This window comes from Stegodyphus dumicola, chromosome 5 (assembly GCF_044657685.1).
Source record: "Stegodyphus dumicola isolate Sdum_Otavi_A_Nest chromosome 5, ASM4465768v1".
Classification (NCBI taxonomy): Eukaryota; Metazoa; Arthropoda; class Arachnida; order Araneae; family Eresidae; genus Stegodyphus; species Stegodyphus dumicola.
This window is the reverse complement of record NC_140772.1, coordinates 17,051,077-17,067,374: the sequence shown is the minus strand read 5'-3', so window position 1 is coordinate 17,067,374 and position 16,298 is coordinate 17,051,077. Positions and strand designations below refer to the sequence as shown.

The following is a 16,298-nucleotide window of genomic DNA, read 5'->3' as shown; positions in this document are numbered from 1 at the left end:
TTTTTTTTATATATATATATATATATATATATATATATATATCTAAAGGCTTTTGGTTCTTTATTTACATTCACTTTGCCTTAGCCTTTTCAATATTATCCAAATAATTTGCAAAATCTAATTCATACTGGAAGAAGATGATAGAGATTCAACAAAAATCAAAAAGCATAACTTAATGATAATTTTACATGGAAACTTTAATTTTAATTCTAGAAATTGTTTGTTTAACTGTATTTGGTATTTTTATGTTTTTCTATATTTTACAATTTTTAATGAAGATGTTTTGAGTTTTTACGCATTTTTGTCTTGCCGCAAAGTGAGGGCTGCATTAATTGAATGAAGTATACCTCTACTAAAATTCAAGGAAATAAATTTAAAAGAAATGCAGCTAAAAATTTATATAATTTAATATTTCGTACAAGTCATGTGGTGTACACACCAGATTTTTTGTCTTGCAGGGGATCTTTAGTGTTCAGTGTTACACTGGTGTGCAAAACTTAAGCAATAGGTGTTCGCTTTGCCATAACTACATGAGAAATCATCTGAGGGACATGAAATTCAGAATTAAAAGACAGTATTTTGTATTTAAACGATGATAAAAGCATAGTTGTGCAAAAATGAATACTATGCATACAGTATGGAATCAGCTTTTAAAAAAAGCCTTTGTTGAACTCAAAAAATCATTACATATGATTGTCTGTATAAGAGGAAGAACAATAAGCAGATGCTCCTTAATATGGGATATGCCTGGTGCTAAGTATAGACAGACAGTGCGAAGCAATCATTGCCTTACTGCAGTGATTGCTTCGCACCATCTGTCCATGCTCAGCACCAGATTGTCCAACAGATCTTGAGGTGAGAAAGCCCATTCCTCAATCAGCATCTGTTTCAGTTGTTGGCCGTTCCCCAAAGCATGTAATCGTGCCACAAGACGTCTGCCAAAGCATCCTACATATGTTCGATGGGATTTAAATCATGGGAGTCGGCTGGCCAAACCATTCGAGCGATATCTTCCCTTTCAAGTAGCTTCTGTAGAGGAGGAGTCCGGTTTTGACCATACATTGTCATTCATAAAAAGGAAGTCTGCTCCAGCTGCAGCTCGGAACAGATGCACATTAGGGAAGGATCACCTCCTGACAATAGCGATCGATTCAACATAATGCCTCCCTAGACCAGAACCCCAGGACCATCGTAACGGTCTCTTTCTGTGATGTTACTGGAATGAATTCATGTCCCAACCTATCACCGAATCAACTGGCATTGAGAATCACTTTTGGCACTAAAACGACTCTCATCCATAAAGAGGACACGAGTTCATCGATGAAAAGAACAATTTTTTTGCTCCGTGCACCACTCTGAATGGTGGCACCAATAGCCAGTGTTCAGGACGGCGGGCGAATAGGCCACCTTTGTGAAGGCGTTTGAACGCAGTAAACTGTGACACTTGTCGCCCCGTTGCTGTACACAGTTGTTGAGCTATGGTGCTTGCAGGGTAGTTTCGGCTCTTTTCGCCTGCAGGATGATATATAGGTCATTCACTGCAGTTGTTTCCCTAGAGTGGCCACCACCAACCTCTCTAACAGCTGTACCTGTGGAAGGCTGACATTTGCATATGCATCTAGTTTTCTTCGAATCCATATATGAGCTGAATTCTGTAATTTAGCTTTAGAAAAAGTTCTAAAAATTCTGGGCTTTATTGGAAATATATGGTAATTTACCTCGAGAAGTACCTTTGACTGGTTTGTATGATCCTGAACTTTAATATTTTCTTTGAAATGATTACAGTATAGCACTGTAGTATTTAAATTCTTAGTAAAGTTTTCATTTTGTCTTTTAGCATTATTTAGCATCTTTTTTTTTTTTTTTTTTTTTTTTTTTTTAATTCATATAGATGTTCGTCTTAGAGTTCGTGCAGAATATTGCAATTATCAGTCTGTTCTGCAAGGTAATGTATCTTCCATTAAGCCTGATCCTGTAGAACGGCAGCTGGAATGTTTCACACAAGCAAGTACCATTTTACGAGCTCGAGACTTGGGTTACATTGTTTGTGACATTAAATTTTCAGAGATAACATACCTGGATGCTTTCTGGAGAGATTACCTCAATGGTTCTTTATTAGAAGCTTTGAAAGGTATATATAATTTTTTAATATTTTCCTCTCTCCTTCTCTCTCTACTTTTTTTAAAATCAGATTCTATTCATTATTCAAGTAATATTTTAAAAATTAAGTATGCTAAAGTTAGTGTTTTTTTTTTTTTTTTTTTTTTTTTTTCTGGAGCACTCCTAAACATTTTGTGAATTTAATGGGGAGACGATTAGAGATTTTAAAATGTTGTTTTATTTTGCTAAATCAACTTAATCAAATAATTAATAAATCAACTTAATCAAATAATCTTATGGATATTTATGTAATTTGTCGGGTGTTATGTAATATATTTTAGCAAAAAAAAATTTTTACTTATGTTTAAATTCACCATTGGAGTTGTTCATGATACAAGATGTAAAAAATGCCACCAAGCTCACGGACATAATCAATTGGTGTTATTGTTGGGCTGGCAAATACAGTGAAGTCATCTCTTGGGAAAGAAGACAAGTTCAGATCCACCACTGGTGGGCACAGCCTACATTGTGACTGAAATAATAATGAACAGAGGCTGATATTTTTTGCTTCAGAACATGATATGGTGGTGGCCAGTAATTGCTTTTCACATAAACGTATACACAAAATGACATGGAGATCTCCACGCCTTTAATCAGATTGATCACTTTTTACTTGATCTTAGACATGCATCAGACTTATCGGATGTCAGATCGTGAAGCAAATTTAGACTCTGACCACTACCTAGTAATGATGAAAAAAATTAGAACAAGAATTTATAATGCCCGTAAAAACCAATAAGTGAAATTAGAAAAATGTAACTGTCAACTGTTGAAAGATACAGAGAAACTGGCATCTCTGTCATAGGAAAAGTTAAAAAGGAAAAACATGATTATTGGTTTGACCTGGAGTGCAGAGCTGCAACCGAACTTAAAAATAAGGCATGTAAAAACATGATACAAAGAAAACATACTAGAATAGCCGTTGACAAATACAAATGTGCCAGAAAAAAGGGGGAAAAATGATCCACCGTATTAAGAAGGAACTTTAATGAAAATCTCTTAAAGGATGTTGAACATGTTAGGGAAGTAGGGAAAAGCAGTGCTTTCTTTCATGAGATTAATTGTGGACGAAGAAGTTTCAAGCCAAGAATTATATTGTGCAGAGGAAAAGTGGCAATATTTTAAGTGCAAAAGGTGGTATTCTCCAATGATGGAGGGAGCACCTGAATAAGTTGCTGAATTCCGCCCTGCCTTCAGAAGTTAGTCGATCAACAATCAGAAATTTGGAGCCTATTGATCCCCCCTCGTTGATAGAAGTGAATAATGCTATTAGAAAACTAAAAAACATTATATATCTTGGACCTGATAATATACCGTCAGAATTTTAAAAGTTGCATCACCTAGCTATCAGGTTGCCACCTAAGCAGGAGAATGAAATTCCGTGACTTTTCCAGGTGTGTTTCAAGAAAATTCTACGCTATCTGCATAGTGCGCATTTGCAGTGCTGAGGGTAAATTAATTATGGTACGACCTTGAAAATGCAATTTGCCAATTACATATGATTTTATATATATATATATATACAGTCAAAAGTCGTTAATCCGGACTTGTCGGGACTTCAGCGATTCCGGATTATAGATCATCAGTTTAAATCTCGTAAAATGGCATGCAGAAATTCTAAAATTAAAAATATGAAACCGTAATTTATGAAATAAAGAACAGTTATGATCTAAAGGGTATCAAAATTTACAAAAAAAAAAAAAAAAAAGCTTAATATTTATTTGTTTACTTTATTAAACATTTCTTTCAATGTAAGTTGTTTGTTTAAGTTGCTTTGTTTTATGTGATAATAATTTCTCTTTAATTCTATAAACAGACATAATTTCTCGTTCAGTTACAAAGTTCCGCTGTTCAAGTCCCGTAATTGCTGTGCCGAGAATACCGACTAACTTGTTAATTGAAATTTTTTCGTTTTCACTAACCTCTCTGTCACCGTCTTTATCCATTTTTTGCAGCAATTCCACTTTTTGTTTGACGGACATCGAAACATACTTTCGTTTTGTAGATCCTTTGGGAGCTCCAGCATCGGAAATTCTATTTGACATAATCGAAAGTTCAAGTTTACTTTTATAAAATTGTTCTTACAGTCTGCAAAAAATAATAAGCTGGATCCAATTCGAAGATTAAGGAACAACGCAATCATCAACATCAACTGAAATAGATAATTAGATAATTTTAGCTTATACCGTTCGTTACAGATTAAACGCGCATGCGAAAACGTATTCTGCGCTTGCGCACACGCAAATGCGCAGTCGTAAAGGTTTTACACGCACGCATAAACGCCTATGCGCATGTGTCAACGCGGCGCATGCGCAGAAAGTTTTTAAGCTTTGAGGTCCGGATTATAGATCATTCCGGATTATGGGTGCCCGAATTAACGACTTTTGACTGTATATATAATCACCAAAGCAGTACTTTTATAACTGTAATAGGAGTTGTAGTTCTATAGTTATAATAGGAATAATCCACTGAGGATTGAGATTAGAATCTGCCCAATCAGGATATAAAAATTTCTTTTCTACAGACATTTTGCAGCTAAAGAAATCTGTTTTATGATATTTTAAAATAAATTCAAGTACTTTATATTTATTTATTAGCGAGCATAAGTAAAAAGTATGTGCACTAAATTTTGTGATGTATGTCATATTACTGCTAGAATTAGTTTCACAAATGTGCCAGAGAAAATTGCCTGAAATTTGAAAGTATTATTAACTAATAGTAAATATATTTAGAAGGAAGAAGACACATTAAATGATACAAATAACATTACAATAAAGTTAATTACTTAAGGATTAAAAACTGAATTACAAAAGTTGACGATAATTTGGCAAATGTAGATATATTAAATAGTTAGCCTAGATGGCTGATGATGATTATTATTTTTTTTTTTTTTTTTTTTTACTTCAATATGAAGAATAAGGCATTTAAGAAAGAAGAAAAGGTTTAAAAGATTTTGTTTTATATGAGAATGGAGGGGGGGGGATTTACTTTCGTTCAACATGCACTGACGTGCATGCGAATCTTTGGATTCTCGAGGTTACTGGAAACTTGTTTTATCTTTCTAAAAGACAATTTGATTGGCACTGCAATAATTGGCTCTATGTCAGCTATCTGAATGATAATCACGTGATACATGATTGGCCAAGAAAGTTATTGTTTCCAACATTGGCACGAAAATAGCTTTTTTGGAGGATTGCAGCATGAAATTCTCTGACCTTTCCAGATATTGACTAAGGTATTTAAATTCCCTGGCTTCTTCTTCTTTTGGGGGGGGGGGTCAATTTTCGAATTCCATGTCTTTTCTATGTTTTCCAGATAGTGTGGCAATCCTGTAACTGTGTACAGCTCATAAAGGAAGGAATTCCAACATATTTGGAAAAGTGAGACAGTCCCAATGGAATGGAAACTTAGTTCCATTTGCATGATGCACAAAAAAAAAAAAAAAGATGACATGCTAGACTATAGTAATTATAGAGGAATCAGTCTTCTTTGCACACAGTCTATAGAAATCTGTCTACTGTTCTTTTTGACAGACTTTTGCCATTTGTTGATAGGTAACTAACTATCAGTGTGGATTTAGGAAGGGAAGATCTACAACTGAGAGATTTTCAACTTAAAGATCCTTGAAAAATGTTGAGAATTTGGAATCGAAACTTGCAATCTTTTTATCGATTTTAGAACAGCATATGATAGTATTAACTGAAAACTTCTCATAAAAGCTATGCATGAATTGAAAATTCCAGAAAAACTTGCTGCACTTGTAACCTTAACTCTCAAAGAAACCATAATTCAAGTATGCATACAGGATGAGTACACAGAACAGCATAAGATAAAAAATGGAGTGCGACAGGAGGATGCATTAGCACTCAAAATAATGTTTAATAAAGCACTCAAAAAAGTTTATTAGGACTCAATATTAGAGGAAATATTTTTACTCAGTTCAAATACTGGCTCATGCTGATGACATTGGCATTATTGCTCTGCACTGCCTCTCAAACAGGCATTTATGGCATTGGAACAATGTGCTAAAAGAATTTTATTTTTAAACGAAAATAAAGCTAAATATTCACCTTGCTAGTCTGACTTACAACTTAGTCAGTTAAAAAATTTCAATTATAAATTTGAAAAAGTTAACAGTTTTATTTATTTGGGAACAGAGATAAATAATAAAAATGTATTAGCCCTAGAAATATATAAAAGAATCATTGCTGCAAATATATGTTTTTATGCCGTGAAGAATTATTTAAAATCCAGCTTTCTTAAATTAAGAACTAAATTGCTTCTTTTGTAAAGAAGTCTTATAAAGATCTGTCTTGACTTGGGCATTGAGTTTACGTGATGAGGAAGCTCTGGGAATTTTTGAGAGAAACATCGTATGTTGCAGTTTTGGTGAGGTCTAAGTTTTTAGATCATGAAGAAGATCTAATTTAGAACTCTATAAAATTTATAAACAATTACTTACTATAAAATTTGTCAAATTACAGAAACTTCAATGGGCTGGCCATATGGCTACAATGAATAAAGATCGTTGCTGCTAAACAAGCTTTCTAGCAAAGCCCATGGGAAATAGACCTCAAGGCAGACCCTTGCTAAGATGGATAAATATCCATTACCATGTGAATTTCATGTCTTGGCAAGACAGAAATGTTTGCCTTTCATTTGCAAGAAACATTTGTTTCAAATGATCCGGTGAATAAAATGCATTACTGTTTTTAGAATAAGAGTATTTGTTCTTTATTAAACCAATGCAAATATCTTAGTGTGAAATTAATGTATGACAAGCATCACATAGCAGGTATTTTTCTTCTCTCACTTGTTTGGCATTGCTCTTTAAACAGCTTATGTAGAGCTTATAAGCTTTATGTTCTGCATTCTGAACATTTTTAGATTGATTCTTAAACTAGTAAGTCTGTTATAACTGTCTAAATCTACCAAACTAGAATCTGAGTCAGCATTCTAAAAAAATTGCCCATTTATATTTATGTTATTTAAATATTCATTTAATATTGAAGTTCTTTTCTTTTCTTAGGTGCTAGACTGTAATCTAAATTCGCTAGATAGTGATTTCTTTGTTTTTACAGTCTGAAATTTAATATTTATGTGTTAGCACAACCACCTTGATAGCATTTTATAGATGGAAAAGAATTATGACTTATAATCGCAAAACATTGTTTAATGAACATATAGAGTACAAAGTCCATAATTCGGACTCGTCGGGACTTCGGCGATTCCAGATTAGGGGTTTTTCCAGATTATAGATTATCAATTTAAATCTGTTAAGATGGCATGTAGAAATTATACAATTAAAAATATCAAACCGTAATTTATGAAATAAAGAGCAATTATGATCTAAAGGGTATCAAATTTTACCAAAAAAAAAGCTTAATATTTATTTGTTTACTTTATTAAACATTTCTTTCAATGTAAGTTGTTTAAGTTGCTTCGTTTTTTGTGCTAATACTTTCTCTTTAATTCTATAAACAGACATAATGTCTTGTTCAGTTACAAAGTTCCGCTGTTCAAGTCCTGTAATTGCTGTGCCGAGAATACCGACTAACTTGTCAATAGAAATTTTTTTCATTTTCACTAACCTCTCTGTCATGCCTTTATCATTTTTTTGCAGCAATTCCACTTTTTGTTTGATGTACATCGAAGCATGCTTTTGTTTTGTAGATCCTTTGGGAGCTCCAGAATCGGAAATTCTATTTAACATAATCGAAAGTTCAAGTTTACTTTATTCAAGTGTAGTATTGCTCTTACAGTCTTCAAAAAATAATAAGCCGGATCCAGTTCGAAAATTAAGGAACAACGCAATCATCAACATTAACTGAAATAGATAATTAGATAATTTTAGCTTATACCGTCCGTTATACATAAAAGACGCACGCGAAAACGTATTCTGCGCTTGCGCACATGGAAATGCGCAGTCGTAAGAGGTATTAGGCGCACGCGTAAACACTTATACACATGTGTCAATGCGGCGCATGCGCAGAAAATGTTTATCTTCGAGGTCCGCATTATAGATCATTCTGAATTATGGGTGTCCGAATTAACGACTTTTGACTGTATTTAGTATCCTCTGCATGGTTTGCTATAATCATATAAACCATTTAGTGTCTTTTTACCCCTTCTGATCTGTACTGTCCGTATCACAAGCAAGAATAAATTACAAACATTCTTAAACATTTTTCCCACTATGAGATTTTCTAAGAACAAAACATTTTTATCTGATACCATTTGGAAAATGTTTTGTGTTTCTTATTTTACCAGATTGTTTTAGTCTTCCATTCATCAACAATCGACTAAAAACAACTTGCCACACAACTGATAAGGAATGGTGTCATATATCCCTTTTACTAATGCATGTGCAAAACTTGTGTTATGCTAATATAAGCAGATATCTCAATTTTGAACTGTTTTACATTTTCAGCATTTGACGTTGAGAAACTTCTTTATGCCCCCATCCTGAAAAGTGCCTTCTAATTAGGTATTAAAATTTGATTCTGTGTGAGATTCTCTGAAATATTCATAGAAGAAATAATGTGAGAGGAAAACTGATTCAAGCTTTTAAAAATTTTTAGCTGGTAATGTATATAGATGCAGTTAAAAAGTCACATTTTCACTTTCTTTTAAAGTCACACTATAAAATTTTTACTAAAACTGAAAGTTTTCTTTTGTAATGTGAATCAAATTTAGATGAATTTTCTACCATCATTCTTCAAGCTTAAAACATATGTAAATACTGATATTATTCTAACTGTAACTGTTATATTATTTTGATTAAATTTGATTTAGCTAATTCTTGTTAGTCATTTATTATGAAATACCAGGTTATTAATCTTTAGTTTTTTTTTTTTTTTTTTTTTTTTTTTTTTTTTTGTTCCCCGTTTCAGGTGTTTTTATCACAGAGTCTCTAAAGCAGGCAGTTGGTAATGAAGCAATAAAACTTCTTGTAAATGTTGAAGAAAGTGATTATGAGAAAGGTCGTTCCATTTTAATGAAAAATTTGCACCAGTCTCCATAAATGCAATCAATTTCCTGCTACAAAAAACTGTAGTACAATTTAGTTTCCCACCTCAATAAAATCAGTAACAGATGCGAAAGATATAAATTTTTGTTTTAAAGCTTTTTACGAGTTATATGTAAGCTGTTTGTCTCCAAGTTAAAAAATAAATAACTAAAGTAAAAATACTTATTTTCTAATCTTTTTTAGTTGAAATGTTCAATTACCATTGAAAAAATTTGCACATTAATGTACTTTTCCTTTGGAAATTTTACCTTCCACCATTTTTTTAGCTTGAAATCAAGTTTTAAATTTGTTATTGTACTACAGTAATGTTTGCAGGAAGATATAAAAGCTTTTTTCTTATTTGCATTTCTAATATTGTGGTTGAGATCACCCACTTAAATGTTGCATCTGTACAGTTGAGTGTTATTCACATTTAGGTTTTTTTGTTTGAAAACATGTTTTAAATATTATCTAAGAAATTCTTTTTTGTATGTTATATTCTTTATGAACTTTGTTATGTGATGCAGATGCTGTATCTGGTAAGTGATATAGCAAATGAAATTCTTCATTCTTTCATCTAGTTGGTTTTGAAGCCACCATTAAACTGCCAGATTTCAAACAAAAAAAAAGTTCATCTTTTAGGAATACCTGTCTGTTAACATAGTCTACCTCATGAAAAGAACATTAAGTTTGATATGATAAACATTCTCTATATTGTCATTTTTTATCAAGTGTATTTGAAAATATTTAAATTCAAGTTTCCCATTAAATTACATGCTTTAAAATGTCAGTTATAAAAACATGTGTTCTCAATACCTCTCTGTCGAATAGCCAAATAAGGAAGTTGATCTACCTCAATTAACTTCAGAATTGCCATTTCATGCCTTACTGCATATGTTTTAGTTTTGTCTGCTTAACAATGAAGCAGAAATAATATAGGAGTTTTTAAAGTCATCATAGTGTTTTCGTAAGTATGTTAAATAAGGCATTTAGGATTGGTACTGCTAAAAAACCAAAACTTTTGCTTTTCATTGTTATTGAAAAAAAGAATTGTGCTTATGCAAGTTTCAGTAAGATATGTAATATATGGTACATAGGCATTTGATTTTAGTTTAACTGTTGAAAGTAGGATTGAATCATTTTTAAAAGTTTCTGTTGTACATTATTAAAAATTTCTTTTTAAGGGGGGTTAATTTTCATGTTTTTCAGTTAAATTTTTAAGAAACATTTCAAGTTGAAAAACAATAACAAATATATAAATAACATACAGAATTAAACAGGTGAGATAACGTGTTTGTGTTCACTTGCATAAGGCCAAATTTATTTTAAATTTTTGTAAGAAAGTAAAATCATCATCATAAAATTTCATATCTTTTTTATTTTTATTCAAATTAAAAAATATATGGTGATATAGAATAAAGGAATGTAATTTGGGTGTTATCACTTGGCAAGGATTTCATTGCTAGTTAAATGTGCTAAGCTATTTTATTTATTGTGCTCTTCATATTTTTTAGCAGTTGTGTGAAATATTTTTGTAAATTATGTCAAAATTTGCTTTTAAAACTTTTGATAGTGAAAATATTTTGCAGAATTATTAGTAATTCAAAATCTAGGCATTATGTCTATCATATATCAAAGAATTATTGAAACAATAGAGATGAAATAATTATGAATATTAGTTAAATATATGTTAATTTTATTGCTATAAAAATATTTGTTCATCTGGTTTATGAATTTGCCAAATTGGGGGACACTGCATTACTTTTAAAATATTGCAAAATGTAGTTCTTACATTGAAAATTTTGTTTCATTCTTCAACTACATTTTTAAAATTATATGAAATAAAGAAATAATATTGAATTTCAGTTTTTAACATGTTTGCTGTCATCTGTGAGAATACCTGTAGTTACCAAAATGAGCCCCCCCCCTCCCCAAACTATGAGATAATTCTTTATTAATCTCATCTGAATCACCAATTATGGGTATATGCCAAAAAAATACTTGCAATGTTTAAGTTTTGGTGCACAGGAAGAAACTAAATACTACACTTCGCATATTGAAATGGATCCATTTAATTTTTAAAACCTAGATACAAAAATTAAATGTTTAGAACACAAAAATATATCTGTTCACAATATATTTGACTACAACAAATAAAAATTACTTTTATATATTATGTTGAAATTTTAATAGGTGTATTGAATATTATGTATAATATGTTTTAAAACAATTTTCCAAGTGCAGATTTTTTTCATATACCAGACAAAAATATCTTATTCTGTCCAGTACGAACACTATGTGGCTTTACAGATCGGACTTTTTTCTGCATTGGTGGAAAAACTACCAAATAGTGGAAATTGTCATGTTTTGTTTTTTCTTGTACAAGTATGTTCAGACTCATCCAGTCAAGCATTGTAAAAATTTTTCACGAAATTTCAAAATTATTGTTTTATTTCCTTTAATTTTAGAATGTAAAACCCCTTCCCTCCCCATTAGTCTCTTAAGATATTGGACCTTGCCATTTCAATTACAGATGTGAACTATTTCCAGACAGTGTGTGTTTGGTTGTATGGAAAGCACTTCATGCTTATTTTTCTATTTACAAACAACTGCTGCTCCATTTCTCCTCTAAACAACTTTTTTTTTGTGTGTGTGTGTGTAATTTGGGTTTCTTAGTCTATAATGTACCACGTACATTATGTATTGAAGAGTGTTAGGTGATCTGCCAAAGAAACAGAATAATAAAAATCGCTCATGTACAATATATATCCCTTGTGTAAATAGTGATCTGTTATTAAGACACAATAACATGCCGAATAAATACTGATTCAGAAGTCCAACAACAAAAATCAGCGTTAATTTTCAAAATTTTCACAGGACTAGTTTCGATGGTTTTACCGAACCATCATCCTCAGCTGCAAAACCGCAAATGAGAGACCATTTGCGGTTTTGCAGCTGAGGATGATGGTTCGGTAAAACCATCGAAACTAGTCCTGTGAAAATTTTGAAAATTAACGCTGATTTTTGTTGTTTGACTTCTGAATTAGTGATCTGTTATATGTAGAAATATGTGTGTTGCTTTACCGAGGTCTTTGTCAAAGTTTTCAGACTTTTCACAGTAAAGCATAATTTTAGTACAATTCTATTTGATTTCCATGATTCATATAGTTTGATACCATACTTGTGTTAGCTATAGAATTCATTTGTATTCCAATAATGCTCAATAGGTGGAAGATTACATGAACCCATTTGCAACAACAATCCAAGGAAAACTTTTATTTCTTTGTATCTGTCTAAGTGGAAAGATGGCTTACCTTTCAACCTGGTTTTTGCTCGTTGATTTCTCCTGAAGGATACAAATTGGTCTGATCAAGCAAAAAAGTTTTTTAAAAAAATGGAGGGGGGGGAATATAATTTTTCTATAGTGATGATCTCGGTCTTCGAACCTAGGTTTTGCTTGAATCCAGAATAAAAGTAGATTGTTTTCTATATCAGTCCAGTCATCATTGTGCACCTGCCCATTATTGTGTTTATCAGCAATATATAGGAAACTGTTTTACTGCTCACTGGGAGGAATGAATTCATCTTATTCTTCAGTGGAAAAATCACTCAAATTTGTTTAGTATTCTAGTTCTTTTTCACTGAGTATTTTCCTTTTCAATATTTTTGTGGGTTTAATAGTAAAATGTTATAAACAGATTGCTCAAGTTCAGTGATACATGCAAGACCAATGGAAAGTGATATATCACACATGCTACCTTTAGATGTGCATGAGTGCACAGAACAGGGACTATTGGGCATGCAGATCAGTTTTGTGTGCATGTGTAACATGGGTATAATTGTTTATCTCATTACGAGTATACGTGTGTGAATTTATTTGTTTATTGCTAATAGTAATGTTATATCTATATTTAAATAATAAAACAGCAGAAAATAACTTAAATGCATAAAAATGTAGACAAGTTCTTGGCATGTGTGAACAGATATACTCTCTCAGCTTTGGCAGCAAACATGTTAAGAAGATAACATTTAGGAAGAAATGAAAGTGTGCTCAGTTCTTCTTAATCTAAAATAAATGTAAAAAAGATTTTAATATATTTTTAAGGCTTTATTTCTTAAAAGTGTCACAAGTTAAAGTAAAAATATCAAACTTAGTTTAAACAAATCTTCCATTTTCTAGAACAACGTTTATTGAATGGTCTCAGGTTGCATAAGTTACATTCCATTTCATTTACTAGCTTTTCAAAAGCAGTAAATGCATGTCCAAGGTATAAATTGGCACTTCTGTAAAGAACTACTTACCTTCATCCAGATATAGATGCCTTTAAATTGTTAAATGCATTGTGAGATAATTTTGTAATGTAAGTAATTATAAAAGAAATAAAAGCATTTTTCTTACCTTATACATTTAAGTTGGAAGTAATTGGAAAGGTTAGGTGAATTGGATAACTGGATGGTTAGGATTTTTTTTGCTTATTTTTTTATTCATATCTTTGTATGGCAATTTCATATTTCTACATATCTTGGGATATAATGGTATGTGTTGAATTCCCCCCTCACCTTTTTCTTGTAGATATTCTTAATAATCCTTGCAGCAATGAGATCAAATGACTGGTTGTACAGGATATCTATTTTATGAAATACTTATCAGTGTTGTTTGCTTAATAATAAGCCTGAAATACCTCAGAATTTTTTTCACTGAAAGCAAGTATACCTTGTTCAGTGAGACTTTACTCCGGCAGGAACACCGTATCCAGGAACTTTTTTTTCCCATGATCCTCATCTGTGCTACCTCATGCACACAAAACAATCAGATCTTTAAAGAAAGGTAATCTTTTCCCATTTTTAATTGCTCTTGTGTAAAATTTAAAATTATTTTATGAAGTGCATATTTTTATCATACATGTGTGTAAAATATTTTGCATTGTTTTTTATCAGTTACAGATCAAAATCTTTTGTTAAAGTCTAATTAAGCTGTTTTGCATTGTTGTTTCACAATTAAAAAAAACTGCAAAACTGCTGAATGTTATTTCTAAAACATTTGGTATTTTTATGTAGTAATTTGAATTGTTAAGAAACAATTTTTTTATTTTTAATTGTTATTGGTCGTACCTTTTTTATGATGGCACTTAAAGTGGTAGCAGTACCTTAGAAATTAACATTTTTCTTTTTAGTTCCTACAGGTTTAAAACATTTTGCTATTAGAAAAATTATATAAAAATAATCAGCAGTCGGAATTCCATCAACTATGACTATAGTTTATCCCATTTGTGAACGTCTCATGGTTAAAATTGCTGTTTTGTCTCCATGTATATTTGTTAAAAATATTTTCATTATTTGAAGTTATGCCAAAGCTTCTGATGTATTGCTTTGTTTACTGTGCAACTTATTAAATTTTCAATAAAAGGGCAAAATATCCTGAAAGCATTAGTTGTGTTTTAATTCCTTACATATTCTATATTAAAAGTCTTTTATGATGGTGTTACAAAATTTAAGCCAACATAGTTCATTCATATTACCTGTATTCATAATCAGAATGTAAGGTTAGACAATTTAAAAATTTAGACTTTTCAAATCTTTTGCTGTGTATATGGGGGAGGGGTCACTTCAATTTAACCCTTAATGGAAAAAAAGGATGGGTGGTCTGCGTGTAATTGGGTCATCAAAAAAAAATTTTTTTTTTAATGATAAATATAAATGAAGCAGTATAGGATCATTAGAAACTTTCATTGAATCACATAAGCACCATTTTATTCTGTGACTTTGTATAATCTCTCGGGCAGCTGAAAAGTTCCTTTTTAAAAAAAGTTGTTAAGAAGTTATCCACATGCTGTTTAACAGTCTTTAAAGAAATGTTGTAATATACAATTCCTTTGTCGTCTCAAAACATTACATTTTTGGAATGCAGCCTTCTTTCTGTGTTACTAAAAGATGTAAATTCATTTGCCTTACCCCATGATCTTTTCCCTCGAACATTATCATATAATATCCACTTCTTATGTCCAGTAATAAAGCCTTTCAAAAAAGGAGCTTTATGGTTTCAGCGAAGAATAACGTGCTGAAATCAAACAATCATATTTTTCTCTATTAAAATATAGGATATCCATTCTGATAGTTCCTGAACTGTATATTGTAGATCAGGGGTGGGTTAAGTCAGTTGGGAGCTCCAAAGAAAGTGTTTACATACCTATATGCTTGAAATGCAATTAGTACTGAAGTGTAATGAATAATTAAATACTTATAACTACTTAACATAATTAATATTTTAATAAAATTGTGATTTAATATTTGTATTTCAAAATATTATATTTTTTCATATATAGTATTGCAAATCAAGACTCGAATACAAATTAAAATTGCATCAAGATGTGAAATATTCTATGGGAAACAAAAGTAAAACATGAAACTGCTAAACATTTTATATAATATTTTTAAATAATTTATTAAACTTGGTGACTATTCAGTAATAATCATAATAAATACATTTTTTCCTTAATTTGTTCAACTAAAATTCATCACTTATTTTAGAATTATAAATGTTAACATTTCTTGCCCGTATTTAATAGAACCATACAGTTTAGTTTTTCTGACATCATAATACTTCAATAGTTTTTTACCCCTTTTAAAATAAAAAAGATCATTCTTCAAAGATTCGCTGAAAACTGAAATGGTCAAAAAATATTTTTAATAATTTCTACATTAGAAATAGTTAGCAGGATTTCTCTGGTTCTATGATATACTTGTGTGGCAGAACTAAAATTTTCAACTTTAAAAAACAATAAAAATTATGTGTCTTCGTCATCAAAGTTTATAACATTTATATGATTTTTATAAATCTGATGCAGACTTTTGTTGACCAACCAGGATAGTAGTTTGTGACTCTTAACTACCATACTGAAAATTTATTTATTGTCAAGAATATTCTGGAAACTGTTTCTTCTCAACTGAGATTTTGAGATTAAACTAGGATTTTGGAGACTAGTTTTATTCAAATTAACTTTAAAAAAAAAAAAATTTTTTTAACATTTGTTATTTAACAGCTTTCATGTTATCTACTTTTTTAAACAATGAGCCATCAAGTATTAGTTCTTAGAACCTATAATTAAATAACCAGTTGATGTACACTCCG

General features: G+C 31.0%; 1 protein-coding gene across 1 annotated transcript in view; it reads left to right on the top strand.

Moving 5' to 3' along the window:
- The window catches only part of LOC118196826 (death effector domain-containing protein-like), a 28,980-nt gene extending 14,387 nt beyond the window's left edge, over positions 1 to 14,593 (top strand). The window contains exons 3-4 of the mRNA XM_035368304.2: positions 1,892 to 2,131; positions 9,054 to 14,593. Of these exons, the coding sequence (XP_035224195.1) occupies positions 1,892 to 2,131; positions 9,054 to 9,184 (371 nt within the window). The 3' untranslated portion in view covers positions 9,185 to 14,593. The remainder of the gene's footprint in view (positions 1 to 1,891; positions 2,132 to 9,053) is intronic.
- The last annotated feature ends 1,705 nt before the right edge of the window (positions 14,594 to 16,298 follow it).